This window comes from Carassius carassius, chromosome 42 (assembly GCF_963082965.1).
Source record: "Carassius carassius chromosome 42, fCarCar2.1, whole genome shotgun sequence".
In the NCBI taxonomy this organism is placed as follows: Eukaryota; Metazoa; Chordata; class Actinopteri; order Cypriniformes; family Cyprinidae; genus Carassius; species Carassius carassius.
The window spans coordinates 25,136,674-25,162,281 of NC_081796.1; the positions used below are offsets into that span (position 1 = coordinate 25,136,674).

The 25,608-nt window shown below is 33.0% G+C and overlaps 2 protein-coding genes across 3 annotated transcripts in view; one reads left to right on the forward strand and one right to left on the reverse strand.

Annotated features, from left to right (window-relative positions):
* Positions 1 to 25,608, reverse strand: part of LOC132124356 (leucine-rich repeat-containing protein 4B-like) — an 87,727-nt gene that overhangs the window by 49,926 nt on the left and 12,193 nt on the right. The window lies entirely within an intron of this gene.
* On the forward strand, positions 883 to 25,088 carry LOC132124354 (myosin-binding protein C, fast-type-like). Of its 2 annotated transcripts, XM_059535361.1 has the most exons (29): positions 883 to 916; positions 9,370 to 9,384; positions 9,461 to 9,502; positions 10,045 to 10,104; positions 10,204 to 10,352; positions 11,127 to 11,244; positions 11,349 to 11,397; positions 11,606 to 11,665; positions 11,750 to 11,916; positions 12,001 to 12,133; positions 12,397 to 12,521; positions 13,034 to 13,139; positions 13,767 to 13,936; positions 14,049 to 14,214; positions 14,305 to 14,411; positions 14,502 to 14,531; positions 14,749 to 14,891; positions 16,068 to 16,227; positions 16,554 to 16,658; positions 16,747 to 16,935; positions 17,011 to 17,145; positions 18,889 to 19,056; positions 19,142 to 19,230; positions 19,303 to 19,498; positions 20,177 to 20,316; positions 20,557 to 20,716; positions 21,605 to 21,741; positions 22,603 to 22,789; positions 24,483 to 25,088. In XM_059535361.1, the coding sequence occupies exons 1-29, from the start codon at positions 898 to 900 to the stop codon at positions 24,506 to 24,508; spliced, it is 3,351 nt and encodes a 1,116-aa protein (XP_059391344.1). In that variant the 5' UTR covers positions 883 to 897; the 3' UTR covers positions 24,509 to 25,088. The 2 variants fall into 2 exon arrangements, with proteins under 2 accessions (XP_059391344.1, XP_059391345.1); XM_059535362.1 differs by lacking the exon at positions 9,461 to 9,502.

Consider the following 25,608-nt stretch of genomic DNA (forward strand, 5'->3'; position numbering starts at 1 on the left):
CATGTTGATGTACTCCAAGTCATGCATGTAACTGAAATAAATGAAACAACCATAGGTCAAACATTGCAACTCAATAGGATTGTCACTCAGATCCACATGGTGTGTACAAGAGAACAGAACGAGACTGATGTCATACTTCAGATTGTCTCTCTTCACTCGTTCTGCAGTCAGGAGTCGACGAACACAGATCCCTGAAACACACAGCAGATATGGGATGAGACTCTATTAATAAAATCAGCATGAGCCTGGCAATATGAGTGGAGTATCAAACTCTCAAAGGCTTATAGAGGAATGAAGCAGCAAAAGCCAACTCAGTAATTAAAGATCAGTTCATTAGGATCTAAACTAAGTACCTGCATCCAACAAGCCAACATTCACGTGTCCTCTATATATTATATTATACAGTATATTATGTTACTCTTATTTTGTAAATATTAATATACACATGAATGTGTGTGTGTGTGCAAATGCTCGTGTAATCACCTGACAAAATAAACACATAAAAGCACAAAAATAACAAAAGGACAGATGAACACAAACAGAGAAAAGCAGTGATGTGCTTGTGAGAAAGGGTGTTGAAATTGCGGTATGGTGGCATTCTGTTAAGCTGGTGTAAAACTCTCTGTAAAATAACAACACCTTAACACGTCTGTCAGCAAACACTCGTGTCCGGCTCGCTCTCCATCCCTCCAAACTTTGTTGTTAGACTCGGAGAATCCAGGAGGGGTTTCTCTCCCCCTGGTTTGTCTCCCTCCTTCCAGCTCTCTCCTTGCTTGGTGGGTAATTTGAGTTCCCTGAATGCTTTGAATAACAGAGGGACTGTGAAATAAAAGGCAAAAAAAAGTGACAGAAGCTGTCAGTTGAAGGAAGACAAGCAACACATCGACAGCCACAGCCATGCCTGAGCCCACAGAAGGTACATCTCTCTCTTTCCTTTAGCCTTAATCAGCTTCTTATCGCCTTTGTAGTATTTATGCTACTTCTTCTGTTTATTTAGTAGAAACGAGTGTTCTTAGTAGTGCCAGAAAGACCTTACAAAACATGACAAGACTAGACATTAATCAAAAAGATTCAATGACTTCTTTGATAGTTTTGCATTATTAGATCTGCATATTGTGGTATTGTTTATTTATCAGCTGTTATTGTTTATTAATATTATGAGAATAACCAATCAGTGATTATTTTTTTTTAACAAAACTGAGATTTGCTCATTTATAACTTACTTTTTTTGTTTTTGTTTTTTATATGACAGATATATTGTTATTTGTCATATAATGTGCTGTTCTTCCTGCTTTATATTGCTTCTAATATATACATATATATATATATATATATATATATATATATATATATATATTTTTTTTTTTTTTCACGATATTTCCATGCACTTTCTTTAGTTTGGAAGCTTCCTGAGGTCTCTAAATATTTTGCACACACCTCAAATTAACATTAGGATTAATAGAAGAAGCAATGCAAGAGGATGAAAACTGAGGAGGAGGAGAAGAAGGAGAGGTGGCTCATGAATGAGGAAGGGTCAGTGTGAAGAGAAAGAGATATGTGTCAGCGCAGAAAGATAAAGTTGCACAGATGGTCAAATTAAAACCTTCCTGAGCGGAGTTGAAACACACCCACTTCTCCTGTGTGAACACACGCTGATGACGGCTCTGCTCTGAAATAATGAATGACGTGAACAAAACCTGCATGAGACTTAAACTGTACGGTTTCTCATCACTATATCGCAATATTAATGATCTGACGTGTTTTATTAATCTGCATGGTATCAGAACTTTCATCTGCGTGATAGATAAATATAATTTATGTTTATATTTAATATTTTTCAAATAAATGTAAAAAGATTTAAAGAAAAAAACATTTCTTTTTAATAAATATTTCAAAACATTTTACATATCTAAAATAATATTTGGAAAACATTTTAAAATTATATTTTATTTATAAATAATATTTACACACATACATAAATATTCATATATAAACATAAATTATATATACATATATATATATATATATATATATACAGTATGTGTGTGTGTGTCTGTATTTAGTTTATTATTTCATTATTTAATTTTATTAATTTTAATATGATTGTAATAATATATTAATACTTATTATTTTACAATAGTTTTTTTATAAGCAGATATAGATGGATGATTTTATTAATTAAATTTGTTTAATTTTACCTTTTTTATTTATTCTTTTAAATAAATTTATTTTAATATATATCTTTACTTATTATTAAAATTTTGTACATTTTATTTTGTGGCAATGTTAAGCCTTTTTTATCATGCCAATATTACTATTATGATTCAACAATAGATATAAAACTTTGGATTAAACATTTTTAACATAACGAATACATTTAATGTGATGCATATTAGTAAGAAACAGGTCAAATTTCTGCACTCAAAAACATGGCGTACTTCATTCACTTTTTTTCCCTTACAAGAGTTTATTGCAATAATCATATTTTCACTTCATTTAAATTATATTTAAATAATCAGAATCAGTTCATTGTGAAAACAATAGAATTTATTCAGTTCATGACGAGTGATATTTCTGTGGAAACATATTTCTGTCACAAGATTTAAAACTATGAATAATAAAATAATAATAAAAATAAATAATAAAAAGGTGTTTGTGACATTTTACTCACAAGTCTGAGGAAAAAAGTCAGAATTGTGAGATATAAAATCAGAATTACGAGAAGAAAACCCAGAATGTTAATATATAAACTCAGGATTGAGAAAAAAAACTCATAATTGTGAGCTTTAGTTATACTTACTTAGTTAAAATGCATGAGATCAAAACAACTAGATTGGATTTACTGATGATAAATATAAAAACTAAACCATTTGTTTAAAACACATTCAGTTTATATTACAGAAATGATTGATGTATGACTGATAAATATGATTTGTTTGTGCATGAGTCTTAAACCCTACAGATTTATCAAATGATTTTCAGATATTAGAAAAGGCAACACCTAATTTAAGATGAGCAGAATCTGAAACCTTAAACCACATTGAGACACATTTTATCTGTGCTCTTGAGTGTATAAGTCCCTGTCATGATCCAATTAACAGTTCAGATGCTAAGAAAAGCGTGACCCTCGAGACCTTTAATAAATCCATGCTTGCGGCCACATGACAGAACATATTTCATATGCCACAAAACCTTAACAGATTTTGACCAAGGTTCATCTAGAATCACTGGCCTGTTCTTGTCTTCACCACTCCACAGTAAGATATAAATATCTTATGATGACCTCTGCCATTTCTATTTTCACCGCGCCATCCGTTCTGCAAATCACAGTTTATAGGACAACTCATCGTGGACTGAATCTAAAAACATGGCAAAAAAAAAACTCAGCTGTTCAGAGAGATATTACAAAATGGCAATAGAAAACCACGTCATCTCTTCCCATGGCATATCAATCCCTCGGACGGGTTCATTTCTCAGTTTAACCTCTGCTACCTCGCCCCACCTTTTGAATGAACGGCAGTAAATCCGATCAGCAGCCTGTCAGGAGCGTTGATTTACACACCTTCGTGCTCTTATAAGGGTTCTTCCAGATGCTGTTGTCCGATATGGTAATGCCACAGAAGCCCAGGGGAGAGACGGGCTCTAAAAATACCATCATACGCTAATAATCACCTCTTCAGTTATAGAGACTTTACTAGTGTGAAAGAACACTCTGGAGAGCTGATCTAATAGTGTTTGCCACCATCAAAATGCAAAGTTAGGTGAAACTCAGGTTTCAATATAAAGCTGCACTTGGTTAAGTTTTTCTAATTAAATAAAAAAGTTGAATAAGGTTTTAAAAATGTTTTACACATGAGGTCATTATGACCTTATTTAAAGCTAATTTATTTTAAATGGACCAAACATACTGAGATCTCATCTCCTGTCATTGGACACTTTTGCTCATGACATTAATATTTATACAACGTTTATATAATGCCATCAGTAAAAGAAAATGTTAAACTGTTACACAGCCAAGTCTGGAGTTGGATAGATTTGAAAAAAATAAAAATAAATAAATAAAAAGGTCTCTTCTGCTTACAAAATGATATATATACATATATCTGACATTATTAATAAACTCAATTTACAAAAAAATTAACAAAATCATTTTAGGGTCAAATGAAACAATTCAAGATTTTTAATGTGGTCTCTGGCAATAGTGCTCTGGGTTTCTCAATTAAAAACAAACAAAATACAAAACACAAAATGCAAATTGCAAATTGCAAAATGCAAAATGCAAAAAAAAAAAACATGCATGCAGTGCATGCTTAAAACTTGAGAACAGTCTGCATTGGCCAACAACCTATCGCTGAGATATCAATCCAATTATTTATTATGACCCTGCAGCTGCCAGAATATTTTATTGCTCACAATAATCCGCCTTACAGGTCAAGAGTCTATAATTTAAAGAACCACCTCTATTTATGTCTATTTATGTGACAGACAACACAGGGAACGTGCAAATAAAACAATGCAACTATGTAATAGTAATGATAGCAAAATTTATAGGAATACAAACTTTTAAAAGGAAAGAGCATGCCTAGTCAGTCCAAATTTTGCCATAAATTGCTTAATTAGAAGCTAGTTGCATTACCCTGGAGTGACCCGGGATCAAGTGCTGACAGACTGTGTCCCAGCCACTATGCAGCATCAGTCATTTACCTGCACAAATAGACAACAACCTCGGCACTAGTTTAATTATGTGCTGCATTATCTGCCACCCAGATTCAACGATTTGGTAAAGTGTGACCAGGCGCTTTCTTAACATAATCTGCATAACATCTGAATAGCCTGAGTGATAGATGGATGTTTAGCAGCTCTGTCAGGAGCCGCTGGTTGTATACAGTACTTGTGTGTGTGTGTGTGTGTGTGTGTGTGTGTGTGGAATTGTGCTAAGACAGGGAGCTTACCGTCCTAATGTGCTAAATCCAGCATGTACTGTAGTACACTGTGTTGAGTATCGCCTCTATCCCTCTGAAACACACACACACACACACACACACACATTCGTCTTAGGTGAATCATGAAATCTAGTTTCTTACTAGTGAGGTGTTTATACACCAAATATAAACCATAAACCCTAGACATAAAACTTTTCTGTGTTACTGCTGTCAGCCAGGAGTTATTAACTTTTATATGGAGTGGCAATTAGATCAAATGGTGATACAAAATGAGTAGAGTACATGAAAGAATGATGACAAACTGATCATATACAATTACAAATTATAGTAGATGAATTGTGAAATTCATGCGGCTTAAATTGGAATTGCAACATGCACATTACTAATAACATTTGGAGCAGGATTTGAAAAACAGATAATTTTACTCAATCTTGTTCGGCAAAATGAATGAATCCAAGCCATTTCTTTGTTCATTTCTCATTAAATAGTTTTATTTTCAATAGCCAAATTCCCCGTAGTCCACTTAAGTGATCCTTTAAACATATTTAGGAAATGTTCTATTTTATAATTAGTCATCAAATGAAAATTCCAAATTCCTAAATGAATAAATCGCTCGTCACTATCTAAAATATGTTTTAACCTTGATTAAATCTTTTCAAATAACAAAATAAACAAAAACATTAATACTTTGAAAGAGAAAAATAAATGCAGAAATAAATGCATTAATTAATAAGTTAAAATTTGGGGGATGAGGGGTTAATCAATATATTTTGCAAGTAATGCAGAGTCAATAATTTTTTCAAGCTGCTTTAATGATTAAAATGTTGAGTTTTCTTTTAATGTCACAAAACTTGGAACAAATCCAACAAATAAATAAATACAACAAAATAATTACTTATAAATAATAAATGCTGAAATATATAAAAGCAAATAACATAAATTAAATTACATTTAAAGAGGGTTAATCAATGTATATTGAAAGTCATCGAAGAGTTTTAAGGCAGTTCTTTTTACAGCTGCTTTAAGGGTTGAAATAAAACTTTATAAAAAATGTTTATTATCTTGCCATTTTTAAATGCCAAGTTAAGTTATATGTGTGGTTTGAAATGTGATCCTGTGCTTACTTCTTACTGGTGAAGACAACGTTAAAAGTTCATACTTCATGCAAAAAGAGTAACAACAAACTAAAGCAGAGCTTTCCTGATCCTACTTGATTTTTAAAAGACACTGAAAAACATAATTAAACTGTAATGAGTCACCTAGTATACTTAAAATTAATCTGAAGTGCAAACACAAAAACATTGCATGTGCCACATCCTCTCTAAAATAAATCGCAGCATATCTGCGGTTACAGTCCTTATACTTTGAGGTCAGTCCTTTTTGACAGTTATTTGACTGACCATAAAAGCCTGTCTGTAAGATGTTTGCTATCTGATATCGGTGTGGTCAACGGTTAGATTCCTGGCGTGACATAAGAGAGGTTACGATGTAACCGTGGCCTTTTAAACAAGCTCCATGGAAACAACTTGCCCTCCTAAGAACGAGGAGGATACGAGGCATGCTGCTATTTCAGACCACATGATCAGAGAGAGTTTCTCATTATGGAAACATCTTGATAAAGTTGCATCAACAACTCCAACTAAAAGATCTCCAAAACAAGAAATTAACACAGATGCTGAAACTAAGCAACACATAGCAGTGTTTCTGTAGAGTTTTAAGTAAAGCATTTTAAGCAATAACATTAAGGGAACACAAATCTTGCTCAGTAGTAATTGTGGCTTGTTTTCCAGTTAAAAAGTTGTAAAGATGCTTGCATCAAGATATATCTACTTGAGTAGATATGTACAAGTAGTCTTATTTTCTGATAAATGTATTGAAATGATGTGAGTTTATGATTATGATTATTATTTATGATACACACACACACACACACACACACACACACACACACACACACACACACACACACACACACACACACACACACACACACACACACACACATATTCAGTTATTCAGTTTAATTACAGCAAACAAGATGTAAACAGTGAAGTTAAACATTTATTATTCAAGTTTTACTTGAAAATACATTTTTGGTGCATTAAAATGGCCCTATACCTGCAGATTCTAACCCGTGTCCACATAACAAACTACAGCATCATGTTTAATATAATTTACATCTATATTTTTCAATTCAGAAAAGAGAACTCAGTCAAGGATCTTATATGCACACAATACATGTGTGTAGAAATATACAGAAGAAAGTCTAAAACTGTGAGGTCAGTTTATGACACCTATATTTTTCTGGTGTCATATTTATAGGATTGTAGAGGATCTGTCTGGTCGAGTGCCTGAGGATTCCTACTAAGGATCCGCTTACTACTCAGAGCTCTGGAATATATTTATCATCGGGGCAGTTGATTTCAGAATAGTTACATATAACTAAGCTGATGTCATCAGTCATGATTCACTGAAACATTTATGGTCAGCCAGGTTCACAGTTTGAACATTATTAAATGAATGTATTGCAGAAATATACATACTTTTTTATCTAATCTGACTTCTGTCAGGCCATTGCATCATAACAGAAATATCTAAAATACTGAACAGCCATCTGTCCAGTTTTTAAAATGTTTTAGAAACATTTTGTCTTGGTTATGCGAACGTCAAAGAAACATTCCATTTGATCATTTTGCAAACATTACGGGAATGTTACTTTTGAATGTTCTCCGAACATTCTGAAACGAGTAGTGACATTTAAAAAATGTTACTAAAATATCCCATGAACGATGTACAGATAACATTTTGGGAACATCAAGTTTGAAAGTTTGTTCAAATTTGCGTTAGTGGAAGAAAGTAGGGGTGCACGATAAAAATCGGCCGATAATTAATGCGCATCTCGTCAGTAAAGCCTGTTCTCTAATCAGCGGTAAATTCCAACAGGTGCGTGATTTCACATAGAGCAGCTGTTACTACACAGAGCCGTTGGTAACTGAGAAGATGCGCAAATCCATGTTCATTTGCACTGAGGCAAATGGTGGTCACACCAGAAACTGACCGGTTTTCGGACCCCCCCGGACCCCCCAATACAGTAAAACTGCACATTTTAGAGTGGCCTTTTATTGTGGCCAGCATAAGACACATCTGTGCAACAATCATGCTGTCTAATCAGCATCTTAATATGCCACACCTGTGAGGACTATCTCGGCAAAGGAGAAGTGCTCACTTACACAGATTTAGACAGATTTGTCAACAATATTTAAGAGAAATAGGCCTTTTGTGTACATAGAAAAAGTCTTATACCTTTGAGTTCAGCTCATGAAAAATGGGGGCAAAAACAAAACTGCTGTGTTCATAATTTTGTTCAGTGTATAATAAGCCAAATCTGTAGCAATTTAAAATTAGGGGCAATCATTGCATTTTAATCTCGATCCAAACGAAGATCGTTCATACATGTAGCATGAGCAATTTCTTTTAAAATTTCAATTAGATTGTATAATTTCTAAATCTGAAGCACAAATAGAATGGTCTGGTTTCAGCTTTGTGAAATTATGCAGCATAAAACATCTGCACAAAACAGAAACAGCCGAGGGACTGAATGGGACACAGTTTCACTCTATGACAGCAAGTGGCGCTTATGGGACAGCAGTGATTTCACTGGTTACCGGCATAAAAAAAGATGCACGCTTATAAGCACGCTTATAATTTAATATGCATTACAAATTATAAGGCAAAATAAAAAGAATTCATCTTAAACTTTTTTGAAGACAGTCAGTTCCCCTCAGAGATAAATATAAACTCCTACCACCAATTTAATCCAATATTTTGCACAATTGTGAACTTTAAGCCATAATAATACTGATTTTATTTCGATATATCATGCAGTACTAATAAAAATTGTATTAGTACAAAAAAAGGCTTTTATTATTAGCCTTGACTGTAATAGATAAATTGAGCTTGCATTGATGTATTTATGCCAATAAATGTACTACGACCAAAATAGTTGAAATGTTTTAATTTCTAATTAAATTAAATTTCAACTATAGATCCGATGTATCATGGAAATATCACTTAGATATGTGAACCTCAGTGTGTGTGACCTTATTGATATTCATGAGTTACGTCACAATGCCACATAGTAACACTGGACTGAAATAGCAAAATGCGGTTGTAAAGAAACAATATTATAAATTACCTTAGTTTAATTACGGAATTCAAACAATAAATGTGTTTTTGACACTAAAACATTGCGTTGCTGTAACTGACGGCAGCACAGAGCTCATTTGAACTGAGCTTCCTCTTTACTCTTAGTTATAGCACGAAAACATGAATGAACATCAGAAAGTATGTTGAAATACAAAGTACTTCAAACATAAAGTTTCGACATCTCTTATCTAATGTCACTTTTTCTCATTTCTTCCCACAGAGGTGAAGACAGAGGGTAAGTGACGCCATTAGCTTGCGTTGACTGTTTGCAAATTACAAGACCTTTACGAATTACGTTACGAATACTGTAGGTTTCTTTGTTCTTTCATCTGCAGATGCTCCAGAAGAGCATGGTAATGAATCTGATATGACAATTCTTAAGCAACGTCCTTGCTTTATTTAAACCACATACTAACTATATAAATGAGTCACTTAGAATTCTAAGTTGAATTCTAGAGTTCTAAGTTGGTGTGCATGAAAGGACTCTGTGATATAATTCAATAATTCCTATTTGGATGTGTATGTAAATATATTCAGCCTGCCCTATTATGGAAATCAATACAATTTTACAATGAATGACTGCAAAAGGGTGAGAAGAGGAAAGAACAGTCTCCTTCCTTGTGCATGAAGCTCACCCAGAATTCAGTTATTTCTGTGATATCATTAATGCCATTCGTTGTTAATATAAGAAAACAACCCACTTTATTACTGTTTTATGCTTGAATTAATATATGTTTTAAATATTCGCAAGGAATATTTAAAATGGAAACAGAGCGTGCATTTTGTTGACACAAGTTGTTATTTACAGGATCCCAATATGTGAATATCCAAGTCTGTCTGCATGTGTGTGTGTATTTTTGTATTTATATATTACATACCTGTTTCATGCTTGCAGAACGAACCGAGCTTACAGGACTCTTTTTAGAGAAGCCACAAAGTGTGGTAGCCACCACAGGTATAAAGACACAGACAAAACACATTATTAAAACTCCAAATATTTGCCATAAAAAAAACATCCGGCATTAAAAGTAAGATGTGTGTGTTTTTAACACAGGAAAAGATGTAACATTTGTGGTTAAGGTGGACTCCACCAACCTCACACGTAAACCCACCATGAAGTGGTTGAAGGGGAAGTGGATGGACCTCGGCAGCAAAGCGGGAAAACACATCCAAATAAAAGAGACCTATGACAGAAATACTAAGGTGAGAGGGGACTGTGTTGTCATATTTAATATCAATATCAAATGTAAAGAATATTCAGCATAACTAAATTCTAAATTCATCCATATCCAGGTTTGATGTCTGTATGGTGTTTTGTTTGGAAGCCTGGTTTCACCATGTGATAAAAATAAATAAATAAATGAAATATAATTTTTATCTCACAATTTAAACTTTTTTTTAATCAGAATTGCAAGATTTAAAAAATCTGAAAAAATGTGAAGAGTGACATAAACTTGCAATTGTCAGAATTGTGAGATAAAAGTCACAGTTACCTTTTTTTATTCTTTAGTGGAAATAAAATGCAGAATTGCTTGATGTGAACTTAGAATTAAGAGTAAAAACTTCAGAATTCTGAGTTTATATCTTGCAACTTTGATTTAATTTGTTCTCAGAAATTTAAGAAAAAAGTCAGAATTGTGAGAAAATAGAATTGTGAGATATAAAGTCAGACTTGTGAGAATAAAACGTGAGATAAAAAGTGGCAGTTAAAAAATTGTAAAAAAAAAACTTTTTATTTTTTATATATTGGCTTCCATAACATGGATCTTCTATTTTAGTAGAGCATTTGTCAAAACTGTAATGTTGAAGGTATTTATTTTATCATCAGAAATCTTGTAAAATCTTTAAATAGCTTTTTTCTACAAAATAGAATATAGATTCTCTTTGCACTTAGTTGATCAACTTGAATTTGTGACTTGTACTTTATTACACGTCATCCTTAAATGTGGCTTGTTGCTTTGACTCGTTCCTTCTCAGATCTACACGTACGAGATGAAGATCGTCAAGGTGGTCCCAGGAGACTCAGGTGGATACAGGTGTGAAGTGTCTGCTAAAGACAAATGTGACAGCTGCACCTTTGAGATCACGGTGGAGGGTTAGTGTGTCTTTCACACACAATCAGACACAACGAAAATAACACCGTCTCAGTATAAATCTGTAAATGACTGTTCTATATTTATCTTTCATCCTTGTCTGTAGCTGCTGAACAAGAGAGCCAAGCTGATATTTTGTCTGCCTTCAAAAGAGCGTAAGTCTGTGTATTATATTGACTAGTATATTTCTCATAAGTATGCAATCACATATTTAGGCCTGAACCAACCTTTAAAAAAACATGAATCAGTTAACTGTTAATCTAAATACACACACACATACTGTACATACAGTACATGCATGCATACATACTTTAGATAGATAGATAGATAGTGTTTTATGAAATTTATTGTGCTCTACTACAGTGATGCTGGAGAGGACGAGGGTGAACTGGACTTCAGCGCTCTTCTCAAAGCTGTTAAAAAGTAAGTGTCCTCTCTATCCATTAAAACCACACTGTGTCTCCTCTAACCACTTACTCTTGTTTATCACATCACTCACTTTCACAGGAAAAAGAAGCCAGAGCCTGAGGTGGAGAACGACGTCTGGGAGCTTCTGAAGAGCGCTCATCCCAGCGAGTACGAGAAGATCGCCTTTCAGTACGGCATCACTGACCTGCGTGGCATGTTGAAACGACTCAAGAAGATGAAGGCCGTGGAGCCCAAAACCAGCGAGGGTACGAGAAAGAGAGATCTGGGAAAACTCAAGCCTCTGATCTTCTGTTTGTGACTGCGTGTTTGTGTGTGGGATGTTTCTGCAGCGTTCCTGAGACGACTGGAGTCGGCGTACTCCGTTAACAAGGAAAAGAAGATTGTCCTGTCTGTGGAGTTGGTCGACCCTAATGCTGAGATCAAATGGCTCAAGAACGGCCAAGAGATCAAACCTTCTGCCAAGTGAGAAGCCAGAAAATACTCATACACACATCCAGTTTCAAAGACACATTCATGAGATAAAACATACTAGAATTATTCAAGACGATCCATATTGTTTATATTTTGCATCTAAAATGAGTTATGTCATGCACCAAACAAAATGGCAAAGATAACAATATTTTTCAAACATACAAAGGCCAACAGACGTCAGAGAAGCCTTCTCTGTCAGTTTCTGTCATGTTTAATATTGTAAGGAGATGTCACATATGTCTCTTCTGGGGCAGATACATCATGGAGTCCAATGGAAACATTCGAACCCTCACGATAAACAAATGCAGTCTTGCAGATGATGCTGCGTATGAATGCGTGGTCGGGACTGATAAATGCTTCACGGAAGTCTTTGTTAAAGGTGTGTGTAAATTCATCTGCTTGGGAAAGAGATGAACCAGAAGAGCTTTTCATTCAGTGTGTGAAATATAACCAGTGAATAGCTGATGCCACTTATTTGCAAAATCATCGACAAAAATCCAGTAAATTTTCAGTAGCATTTCATATATATATATACATACATATACATTTGTCATATATCTATCATATGTCGTATAACATTTATTAACACATATCTCACCATCGTAGTTGTAATTTTTTTAAACAATGAACTATTCCATTCATCAAAAACATTGTCTTAATTATGCCATCATCTTTTGATCAAACAGCTGATCATCGTGAAGTGGAATTTAATTAGCATTACATTTTCTCTCTAAGAATCACTCTGCAGTTTTTAAACTAATGTGAAAGTCAAGTGTAAAACTCTCAGTTCCTCTAGCATTCTGACGGCACTATTATAGTCCAGCGTATACAATGTCACACTGTCTTTATCTAATACAATGTTTCAAATCACTTTATCTAATTGCATTACAGAACCACCGGTCACCATCACTAAACTGCTGGATGATTACCAGGTCGTGGTTGGAGAAAGAGTGGAGTTTGAGATCGAAGTGTCTGAGGAAGGAGCACACGTCATTTGGTAAACAAACTACATCTTGCATCAAGATATCACCAATGCTTTCGTTAGACACAAAATACATACACATAACACAATTGTACATATATAATATTTGGTAGCACAACTGAAAAAAATACAGCTATGATAACAGGAATAAATGACATTTTACATTATATTCAAATAGAAAACAGTTATTTTAAATTGTAATAATATTTCATATTATTTTATGTTTTTGAGCACATAAATGCAGCCTTGGTGAAAAGAAGAGACATCTTTCTAAAACATAAAATATTTGACCCTGGACCACAAAACCAGTCTTAAGTGTCAATCGAAATTCAGATTTAAAAAAAACTGAGAAAATTGCCTTTAAAGTTGTCAAGATGAAGTTTGTATATTACAAATAAAAAATGAAGTTTCGATATATTAACAGTAGGGAATTTACAAAATATCTTCATGGGACATGATCTTTACTTAATATCCTAATAATTTTTGGCATAAAAGAAAAATTTATAATTTTGACCCATACAATGAATTTTTTAATATATATATATTGCTACAAATATATCTCTGTGCAGCTTAAGACTGGCTTTATAGTCCAGGGTCACATATATTCCTATTTATCCCAAATTTTTGACCATGAATGCATAGGATGTTTGAGGATCGGGAGTTGACACGAGATGACAAAAGTTCGAAGTATCGTTTTAAAAAGGACGGGAAACGCCACTGTCTTATTATTCAAGAGGCGACCACAGAGGACAGTGGGATGTACTTTGTTTACACCAACGGAGGCCAGTCAAAGGGAGAGCTCATCGTTGAAGGTAAAACCTGATCTCTACATACGTTCAACCCTCACCAGACGTTTAACTAGTGGTTTTGCAGAATAAGTTGAAAATCTTTAATAATCCTTTTCTTCTCTTTGTCAAACTCCAGAGAAGGAACTGGAGGTGTTGCAAAGTATCGCAGATCTTACAGTCAAGTCGGCAGAGCAAGCTATGTTCAAGTGTGAGGTGTCTGACGAGAAAGTCACAGGGAAATGGTTTAAGGATGGCAAGGAAGTTCAACCCAGTAAACGTATCAATATTTCCCATATCGGCAGGTCAGCATTCAGACACATGCACACGTGTTCCCTTGGCTCGGATGTATAGGTTTGAAATACGTGTGTGTGTGTGTGTGTGTGTGACTCCAGGTTTCATCGTTTAACCATTGATGACGTCAAGCCAGAGGATGCAGGAGATTACACGTTTGTCCCAGACGGTTATGCACTCTCACTGTCTGCTAAACTCAACTTCCTGGGTAAGATATCGACTCTATAGTGAGCAAAACTATCTCAGATTTGTTGATTTGTCATGACTGCACATAATCAGGTTATTCTTTATCTTTCAGAAATCAAGATCGACTATGTTCCCAGACAAGGTAGGACAAAGATCAATCCCTCAGCCAGAGTTTTTAATTTATTAGTATAAGTCTGAAAAATACGATTAACCTTTGGTTTACTGCTAGAAGCCCGGACTATTTCTTAAAGCACAGTCTAAACATAGATGCTAGCTTCATGCAGCTGGCTCAAAGTTGCTGTCTTTGACTCTCTAAACACACTTACTTGTATCTGCTTACTTTGTTTTGCTCCTTTAAGATCCTCCTAAGATCCATTTGGATGTGCTCGGGAACTTGGTTTCTCAGAACACCATCATTGTTGTTGCTGGTAACAAGCTGCGTCTGGATGTGGAGATCACAGGAGAACCCGCTCCCACCGTTTGCTGGATGAAGGGAGACAAGGTACACATGCAAAATGATGACAATTAGTCAAAAGTGATCATTTAAATAATTCATAAACATTTTAATTATGCAGCTTCAGTTTACATATTTAGAGTGCCTTATTGGGTCATGCACGTGCTCCAAATAGGGATGCATTGATATGATATGGTTTTTATCATATAAATAAAACTCTTACAATGTTTTATTAATTGAAATTAAGCAGAAATCAATTGTACATATTAAACGAAACACCTGAAACAGAATAAAATTGGAAATGTACTGGCAGCTAACTGAGGTGTATAACATAAAAAAATTATTGACTGGAGAAAGAAAAAAACTAAAACTAACTAAATAATTTAAACTTATTAAGAACAAACGAACAAGAACAAACTAATAGAAACGACAAAACCACATAGAAAAAAAAACAAAAAAAAAACATAATAATATTTCTAAATATTAAGAAACCTGTAATAGTATGTACAAATACTTAGGTTTCATGTGATTTAAAACTTTAATGTAATTAATAATATGTATGTATATATATATATTATTTAAGTGTTTTACATTGATAATGTTTGATATTTAAACTATATTGATTATTTGTTTTGGGATAAATTAACAAAAATAAATAAAAATAAAAATAAATACAAAGAAAAATACTATAATAACACTCTCTACATGCTTTAAATTACATCAGGCTTAAAAGTATAAAAACTGCTTTTAATTTATTTTGTTTTATTTTTACACAGGTATGACTGCAGTTAAAATCAAATGTTATAACATGATTATAGCCAAGGTTTTAAATGGAAAAATGTAAAATACACAAATATAACATAAAGAAACTAAATGCATGTTAATGCAAATTAAATTAAATTAAATTAAATTAAATTAAATTAAATTAAATTAAATTAAATTAAATTAAATTAAATTAAATTAAATTAAATTAAATTAAATTAAATTAAATTAAATTAAATTAAATTAAATTAAATTAACTTTTTTTCTGTGTTGATGTGGTAGTGTTATTATGTGAAATTATTTTTATTTTATTTTTTTGACTTTTTTAATGTTACGGGTATTGGTCAGACATTTATTGGCTGAAAACCATATAACAAAAATATGCAGTATTAGTTAAATATGCTCTGTTTGTAATGTTATTGCTAAATGAATAAATAAAACCACTGTGCCTGTGTATCACAGCCGCTGACAGACGCAGAGGGACGTGTGCGAGTGGATAACAGAAAAGACCTCAGCAGTTTGGTCATTGAAGGAGCAGAGCGAGAAGATGAGGCCAACTACACCATCACTGTCACCAACCCCGCAGGAGAGGACAAGGCCAACCTATTCATCAAAATCGTAGGTGTGTTTCCAGCACTGACTCCTTATTCCTCCAGATGGCACTGGGATTATGACTGCAACAAACTAAACCAAATTTCAATTTCCAAAGTAATACCAACAAAATAGTTCTACTAGCCACAAACACCATAGCGATCTCTAATGAGTGAATCCCTGTTGGTGTGAAAGCACCTTTAGGATCTAAATGCACATTTAGATTTACATTCATGCACTGGCCAAATGCATTTATCCAAAGTGACTTACATTGCATTCAAGGTAAACATTTTATCAGCGCATGCATTTCTTGGGATTCGAACCCATGCCGTCTGAAGTCACTGCTGTGTGTTGCAGATGTTCCTGATCCTCCTGAGAATGTCAAGTGTATTGGAGTAGGAGAAGACTGTGCCACTGTCATCTGGGAGCCCCCGAAGTTTGACGGAGGAGCACCTTTGAAAGGTAACACACACTTGTTACAGGTAACCCAGCTCTACCCACACTCAGAAGTCTCAGCGTCATCTCAATCTGATCCGCTTCTGTTTTCTAGGCTATCTGATGGAGAGGAAGAAGAAAGGATCCTCTAGATGGACAAAACTTAACTTTGACGTCTATGAGAACACGACATATGAGGCCAAGCGCATGATTGAAGGCATTCTGTATGAGATCAGAGTTTTTGCGGTCAATGGAATCGGAATTTCTGCTCCCAGCCTCAGCTCTAAACCATTCATGCCAATTGGTGAGAAGGTTTCGCTATTGCTTTGTTATGAACTTTTGGCATCTCTTGCTTTAACTATTGATTTCTCTCTCTCAGCCCCCACCAGCGAGCCCACAAAGCTGACCGTTGATGACGTAACGGACACTACGTGTTCACTGAAGTGGTTGGCTCCTGTGAGAATCGGAGCTGGAGGGCTGGATGGATACATCATTGAATTCTGTAAGGAAGGAGGTGAGTCATTTGCTGGACTAAAGCATGGCGGATCTAAACTCACTTCACCATTGTGCACTTGGGCAATGTTTCTCCAAGAATTCTCTCAGGCTATATGTGGATAAATAATAGGGCTGGGTCATACAATTTATGAAAAATAACTTATTTTGTTTCATTTAGTGTCCAAGACAACATTTGTTACTTTTAATTGGTACTATTGAGTACTAGTGAAGTGACACAAATGCAAAAAAAATGACTAAATCTTTATCTTAAAAATCTAAATATGTCAATGTTTCTAAAATTACACAGTTTTGATTTTATTTCATATATGTATTGATATTTATGTTTTTTGCTCTAAAATGTTTAAAGTAAAATAAGAAAATTGTATTCATTGGTTTATTTAAATGAACATTTAATTTAGCAATAAATATTATTTAAATGCAACGATATAACAATATATTTTAAACTAATAAAAAAATATAACTTACTTTACTAATGTTTCATACTGAATCTCAATAATGTAATCTCACGATGAGGACAATATGGCTTAATTTTCTATAAGATAAAGCATTACAACTGTAGGGGTGAATATTCAGTATGTCAAAAAGCTCAGTCACATGCCCTAATCCTTGTTATTTAATTTATAATACATTTATTTATTTTAACTAATATATTTAATATTTTTTAGTCAGTGTTTATTTTGAATGTTTGTCATCTAAAAGTATTTTTTAATTTGTCATTTTCTTATTTAATTATTTTTTATGTATATAATATTATATGTAAATATTATTTATTTATTTATTTATCTATGTATTCATTTATAACAAATAAATAATCTAATCTTTTTAAAGATTTATTTTGAATGTTTTTTATATAAAATTAGTTTTCATTTGTCATTTTTTATTTAATTGTTATTAATTTGTTTATTATTGTATGTAAATATTAATTGTTAATTTATTTATTTATCTATCTATTTAATTATTTATTTATTTTAACGAATAAAATATCTTATATTTTTTTTAGTTAGTGTTTTACTTGGAATGTTTTCATTTAAAATAATTTTTTACTTTGTCATTTTTATTTAATTATTTATAATGTATTTAATATTATATGTAAATATTATTTATTTATTTATCTATTTATACATTTATAACATATAAATGTATAAATATAAATTTAAATATTATAAATCTAATATTTTTTTTGTTTTTTGTTGTTGTTTTATTTTGAATGCTTTTATTTAAAAATGTTTTTTTAATTTGTCATTTTTTATTTAATTGTTATTAATGTATTTATTATTGTATGTAAATATTAATTGTTTATTTATTTATCTATTTATTTAATTACTTGTTTATTTTTAAAAAATAAAATGTCTAATCTTTTTTTTAGTAAGTGTTTTATTTGGAATGCTTTTCATTTAAAATAATGTTTTAATTTGTCATTTTTTATTTAATTGTTGTTAATGTATTTATTATTGTAAGTATGAAACTATTAATTGTTTATTTATTTATCTAATTATTTAATTACTTGTTTATTTTTTTTAAATAAAATGTGTAAGCTTTTTTTTTAGTTAGTGTTTTATTCTGAATGCTTTTTTTATTTTATAAAAAAGTTGATTTAAGAAAAATCAATTTGTCATTTTTTGTTTCATTGTTATTAATGTATTTATTATGTTAAGTATGTAAATATTAATTGTTTATTTATTTATTTATATTGGATTTAATTATTATTATTATTAGTCCTTTTTATATTCCTGCATGTCAGAAACAGAGTGGCATCCTGCTAACACGGATCTGGTTGAGCGGCAGAGTTATGTGGTGAGAAACCTTCCCACTGGAGAGAAGATGAATTTCCGTGTGGTTGCAGTGAATATGGCGGGCCGCAGCCCTCCTGCATCGCTCGGACAGCCCGTCACCGTCAGAGAGATTATGGGTAAGAATAAAACAAGATTCATGGAAAATAAGGTTTGTTTCTAGCAAACCTGTTCCTTCACAGTGATGCTCTCCTCTCGTTTCAGAGCATCCTAAGATCCGTCTGCCTCGTGAACTCAGAACCAAGTACATCAAGAAAGTCGGAGAGAAAATCAACCTTGTCATCCCCTTCCAGGTGTTTATGATAAAAACATGAAGCACATCTATGATGAAGCACATCATTTAACAAGCGCTTGTGTTGTTTCAGGGCAAACCGCGTCCTGTTGTCACATGGCTGAAGGACGGCCAGCCGGTGGATGAAAAGAAAGTGGGCGTCAGGAACTCAAACGTCGACTCCATCCTCTTCATTCGTTCTGCTGAGAGAGAGCACTCTGGAAAATACACACTTAGCTTGAAAATTGAAAACATGGAGGACTGCGCTAACATAGACATCCGGATTGTAGGTAAGATGACATAGAGTTTAAAAATAGTGGTCGATTAATATATATAGAAAGCATTGTGGCTGAAATAATAGTGATATGCAATGCAATTTAATGTTAACAAATAATACACAATATTTACAATAATTTTATAAAACTCAGTTAAGTACAGAAGTAACAATTTCTAATCTTTTTTGTCAGTCAAACTACTTTGATGTTCAATATTTAATTACCTTGAAAACATAGTGGTCTGATGTGGGAATATGATCACATGACATGCAGGTAAACAAAATATTTATAATCTTTTTAGTTATTTTGAATGATTTAATTTTACAATTATTTAAAATTAAATAATATTTTTTTTTATTATATCTGATTTATTAGATTTATTTAATTTGTATGTAAATATAAATACTTTTTAAATGAATTTTTTTTATCAATTTATTTCATTTATTTGCTTAAATATAAATTTTTAATTATATTTTGGATTTGATCATTATTTATTTATTTGTCTGTGCTCTCAGTGAAGCTCCCTGCATCTTAAAACTATTTAGATTAATTTGCTTTCATCAATTCCCAAACCTTCCTCCCTCATGGATCCCAGTTTTGGGAAACTTAAGTTGACAGCCCTGAAATCTCCCTCTGATCGTATCGCTCACATGCTGACCCCAAGTTCATCTGACACTCCGACTCTCTTCCCAGATAAACCCGGCCCTCCGACTCAAGTGCATGTGACTGACGTCTGGGGTTTCAACGCAGCATTGGAGTGGAAACCACCTAAAGATGACGGCAACTGTGAGATCACCGGCTACACGATCCAGAAAGCGGACAAGAAAACCAAGGTGAGAGATCTGATCTCCATTTATCCACCAAAACACCAGTCTGTCATCATTAACTCACCCTCATATCTTTCTCTGACTTCAGTATGATTTAGCCATCAAATAGCCTACTGTTTTGGTGATTTATCATCATGTTTTGAGCTCAACCGCATCCATCCATTTACCGTAGGGTGTTTGGAACAACATGAGGGTGAACTGTTATTTTTGTGTGAATGACTCCCTTTCTCCGTCACTTCCTCACAGGAGTGGTTCACGGTGTATGAGCACAATCGTCGCACTAACTGCACCGTCTCTGACCTCATCATCGGAAACGAGTACATGTTCCGCGTCTACAGCGAGAACCTCTGTGGTCTCAGCGAAGATCCCTGCATGAGCAAGAACACCGCCGTCATTGCCAAGAATGGTCAGTGTGGTCAACAGCATACATGTCGGAAACATGTCAAAAATTAAGCTTAGATATTTGATTGCACTGCAAAAAAAAATTAGCTTGTCAACAAACTTTTGTTGACAAGCTAACTAGTTAGACGTGCACAAATCAATGGAAAAACCTCATTTAGATTTTTCTTATTAAAAAATTGAACGCAATTTTGGGATTATACATGTGGTTTAATAATAATAATAATAATAATAATAATAATAATAATTAATATATAATACAAATAATATATTAATATATTGTATAATTATTATTATTTTATTACTGAATAAAAACATAAAATGACTAAAAAACTCACCTTTACTCTAAAATAAAAAATAAAATTAAGTATTTTGTTTTGTTTGTAGGGCTTCACACTTTATAACTGAATATGTCTATAATATAATAATATCTAATACTATTTAAATTACTAATAAATTGCTTTAAAAAAACAGAAAATTACTAAGAAAATTACAAAATAAAAACAAATTCTATCCTAGTATTTGAAAAAAAGTATTATATATATATATATAAAATTACAACTATAAAATTACAATAGTAACATCTATGACTTAATGTCTTAATTTCTTAATTTCCCAACATTAAACCTTCATGCTTTTATTTAAACAGAAAATGACATGTTGCTTTCCCAAATGCACATTATAAGCAACCCAAAGTCAAACACTCTGCACATGCAGCTTATATATTTATTTATTTAAATCCCAGCCTCTGTAATTCGATCATCTCATTAATCATGCAGCCCTTTAATTATAACATGTTACATTGTCAGGACCGTGTTTGGTAGATATAACTGTAGCACACAGGTATCAAATGTCTGTGGATTGTGATGTTGATTTCTCAATGTCACACTCTCAGGTTTGGCGAGTAAACAGTCTCCCTTCAAGGAGAAGGATATGACCTGTGCTCCGAAGTTCACCGCACCCCTCGTGGATCGATCTGTGACTATCGGCTACAGCACGGCCATCAGCTGCGCGGTCAGAGGCTTGCCAAAGGTACAAGACAACATACTCTTCTGAACACGAGGACTATGCTTAGTATGTTATAGTTTTAGGCAAAACACTACAGGTGAATAAGGTAAAAGAAATTATCACCATATTTCCTCTGATGATTAATCACAGTACATAAAGGCAATTGTTTTGTATTACAAGTTTTCTGAAATGTTATATTTGATTATGTATAGATGTGAGGCATTGTCTAGTAAAATATGCAGTCATTTACATGCATTTTCAGGTTAGAAAATTATTGTTGCATTTTGTTGACATATTAAAGTAAAAGGATTTCAAAAGAAGGGATTTTGAATATTTGTAATTTATTTATTTTTTATCAGAAAATTCAACAGACAGAAAGAAACAAAACATTTACACCATGTTTTTAGGAATAAAAGGTGATGTAAAATCAGATATACAGTAGAAACAAGCCCTTCAGCAATAAAACCCCAAAGTCTGTGGATGTAAGTGCTGCAAGGAGAAGTGGAGAAGAAGAAAAAACACATTTTGAGACATCTGCCATTACATTTTTGTATTATAATCGAAATCTAAAGATGCAAATAGATAAAGTGTAATAAACACAAGTGTATTTTGGATGCTTTCTGTCCAGTAGTTTGATACAACATGTTATAAAAAGCCAAAAAGCCCAAAATCTCAAAACTAATACTCACCATCATTCAGCATCCTTAACATTTCCACAATCCACTGCAGGAAAAATCAAACATATATATATATATATTCACTCATTCTTATCATGAAACAAAATCAATATCAGGAGATGTATATAGTTAATTAATAAACATCAAATTTCACCTCTGAACAGAGCAGTTGAATATTACAGCTTGACTTCTTTGTGTGTCTGTGCAGCCGAAGATCATCTGGATGAAAAACAAGATGATCATCGGTGACAATCCAAAGTTCCTGATGCAGAATAACCAGGGAGTTTTGACTCTAAACATCCGCAAACCCAGCACCTTCGATAGTGGAAAGTACTCCTGCAAGGCTGTGAATGAGCTCGGAGAAGATGAGGTGGAGTGCAAACTGGAAATCAAAGGTAATGTACACTGAAAATAACTTTTTAAAGGAGAAATTGCTAGTACATTTCACAAATAATTACGAAGAAACGGCAAGTAATGCATTACATAAAATGTGAAATTTTGAAATAGATGCATGAAATAGCTTTTTTGTTTTTGTTTTGTAAAACATGCTCCAGTAACATTTAATTAAAACTTTGTTACATTGAAACGGCTTAATAAACACTAAACAATTCATTAATAAAAGCCTATAAGGTTTATGGGTGGGGTTAGGTGCAAGAAAATATTATTAGCTCAGGATGAAACCCATATAGTTCAATAAAAAATCCCATCATGCCGAACAACCTGTGTGGCATCAAGAGTTCAATGTTTTAAACGCAGTACTTCAGTAATTCACTAGAGGGCGCGTGTAGTCAGTGTTTCCTCTATTCAACTGCTGTGTCATGTTTTCTGACACGCTTGTGTCACCAGTTAAACACTATAACCAAGAAAGCATGTATATCATCATTAGAACGTGTCACCAGACACCTTCCAGCTGGAAAGTTACTTGGCACAGACAAAAAACATGAACAAACACAGATATGCAACCAAACATCTCTTAAATCAGCTTTTATTGCTGGAGAAGGGTGAGTACATTTATGGTGGTTTAATGTATATGTGTCACACTGACAACACACAAGCTTTACATGCAGGAAAACTAGATGCTTTATGGGTTTCCAATTGTGCAACATGTTACAGGAAGATAATTAAAGCAGGAATGTCAGACTTAATTTCACATTTCTCTTTTTAGTAATGCCACTGGCTGGCATTTCAAACAGCACATTATCATAGTGCTGCATTTGAATTCTGTACGCAGAACACATGAAGTAGATATTATGCACAATTTTCTGCTCATTCAATCCACTGATCTAAACAATTTACATATTACTTTTCTTCATATCTAATGCAATATCACAGTTCAGTTAATCTGTTTATAATAATAGTTTACCCAAACTAAAGAAGGCCATTAATGATAATGATTTATATAATGATATAAATTTAGTGCTGTCAAATGATTAATCAGGATTTTATATATATATATAAATAATTTTTTAAAGCATATTTTTAGGCATTTTTACATTGTTTTCATGACATTTCAGAATATTTATCCCTAAAATATTTAAATAAGTATTATATTTAGCCCAATTTAATGTATTTTTACATTACTTTCATGGTATTTAAGGACATTTATCTCTAAAATTTTTTAATATATTATATTTTAGCCTATTTTGGGGCATTTTTACTTATTTTCATGGCATTTAAGAACAATTATTTCTAAAAATATTAAAATACGTGTTATATTTAGCCTTTTTTAGGGCATTTTTACAAGCCTGTGATAACATTTATTCTTAAAAAATGAGTTTTTCATAGCATTTAAGGACATTTAGCCCTAGAAATGTTACAATATGTTAGATTTAGCCCAATTTAAGATATTCAAGGGATTTTTATGTGTTATATTGTGCCTATTTGGGGGGTATTTTTACATTGAAGGAAATTTGAGTTATTTATCCCTCAAATTCTCATTACGGTAATAAAAAAAACTTCTCATTATAGTCTAACCATCAGTATAAATTGAGTGCAATAGATCATCCCATGATGTATATCATTATTGTTTTATGAGTAATATAAACAGCATCTCTTGTCACAAATGCATTCTCTGTCTTCTGAACGCAGCTGCGCTGATAGAGAAGAAGGACTAGGATGAATGAAAGCATCGTTAACAGCAGAGATGAAGCAGATGGGAAATGACATCGACTGTGTATGGTCCACTATAAACGTATGTTTTAAAGTCATGTGTGTTTGCCAGGCTCTCCATGTGAATGAAATTACTGATGCCGGCTCACACGGTCTTAAACTCGCGCTCTGATTTTGTAGCTTTTGAAGGCTTTGAATAAACGCTCGGTTGACTGCATTAAACACCAGTCAGAAGTATTTTTATCAATACTATAGCAACCGGTGACGGTGTGCAATATGGACAATTATGCATGTTCAAAAACAATGGCTTTAAAAGGAACTCAAAACACAGATCCTTCCTTTCAACATGTAGTCGACATACAGTATATCCTGCTCATAAATGATTTTAGGATCAAACTGGTGATCGATTACCCAGTTCTTGCTGATCTAAGTACATTATATAAACTGAATGCATACCTTAATGCGGTCTGAAATGACTCATGCTTTCATTTTGCTAGAATATTTGCACCCCAAACTGCATTGTATGTGTAACTTGTATCTGCATTTGTAGTGTTAGAATAGAAAATAAACTGATTTTATGACAAATGCAGCATCAGCGATTTCACACACCCAAACACATCAAGAAGATATTTCAACCATTTTCTGCTCTTTCAATCCACTAATCTTCACAATTTACAGTTAGATGTCTAAAGCCCACAAACTAATATTTTCCACAATGTCATGGATCCGTTGGCTGTTTATTAAAAGACAATTTGTATTAAAATGTGAATGATTTGAAAATGAGGATTTTTTCAACTAGTATTGATTAGGATATGTATTTTGACAAATGTTGTTGAATCTCACAAAGTCCAGGTCATATTTAGTCTCAAACACACACACACACACACACACACACACACACACACACACACACACACACACACACACACACACACACACACACACACACATATATATATATATATATATATATATGTATGTATGTATGTATATAAAACTTGTTTCAAATGTTTATGTTTATTCATTGCATTCAAAGATATTCATCCTTAAAATTTGTATTATATTTAGGCTAATTTAGGGTATTTTTACATTACTTTTTAATAAC

Coding starts and splice junctions, on each gene's coding strand:
- LOC132124354 (XM_059535361.1), top strand. Junction 9,503..10,044: donor AGATGCTCCAGAAGAGCATG/GTAATGAATCTG, acceptor TCATGCTTGCAG/AACGAACCGAGCTTACAGGA. Junction 14,215..14,304: donor AATATTTCCCATATCGGCAG/GTCAGCATTCAG, acceptor GTGTGACTCCAG/GTTTCATCGTTTAACCATTG.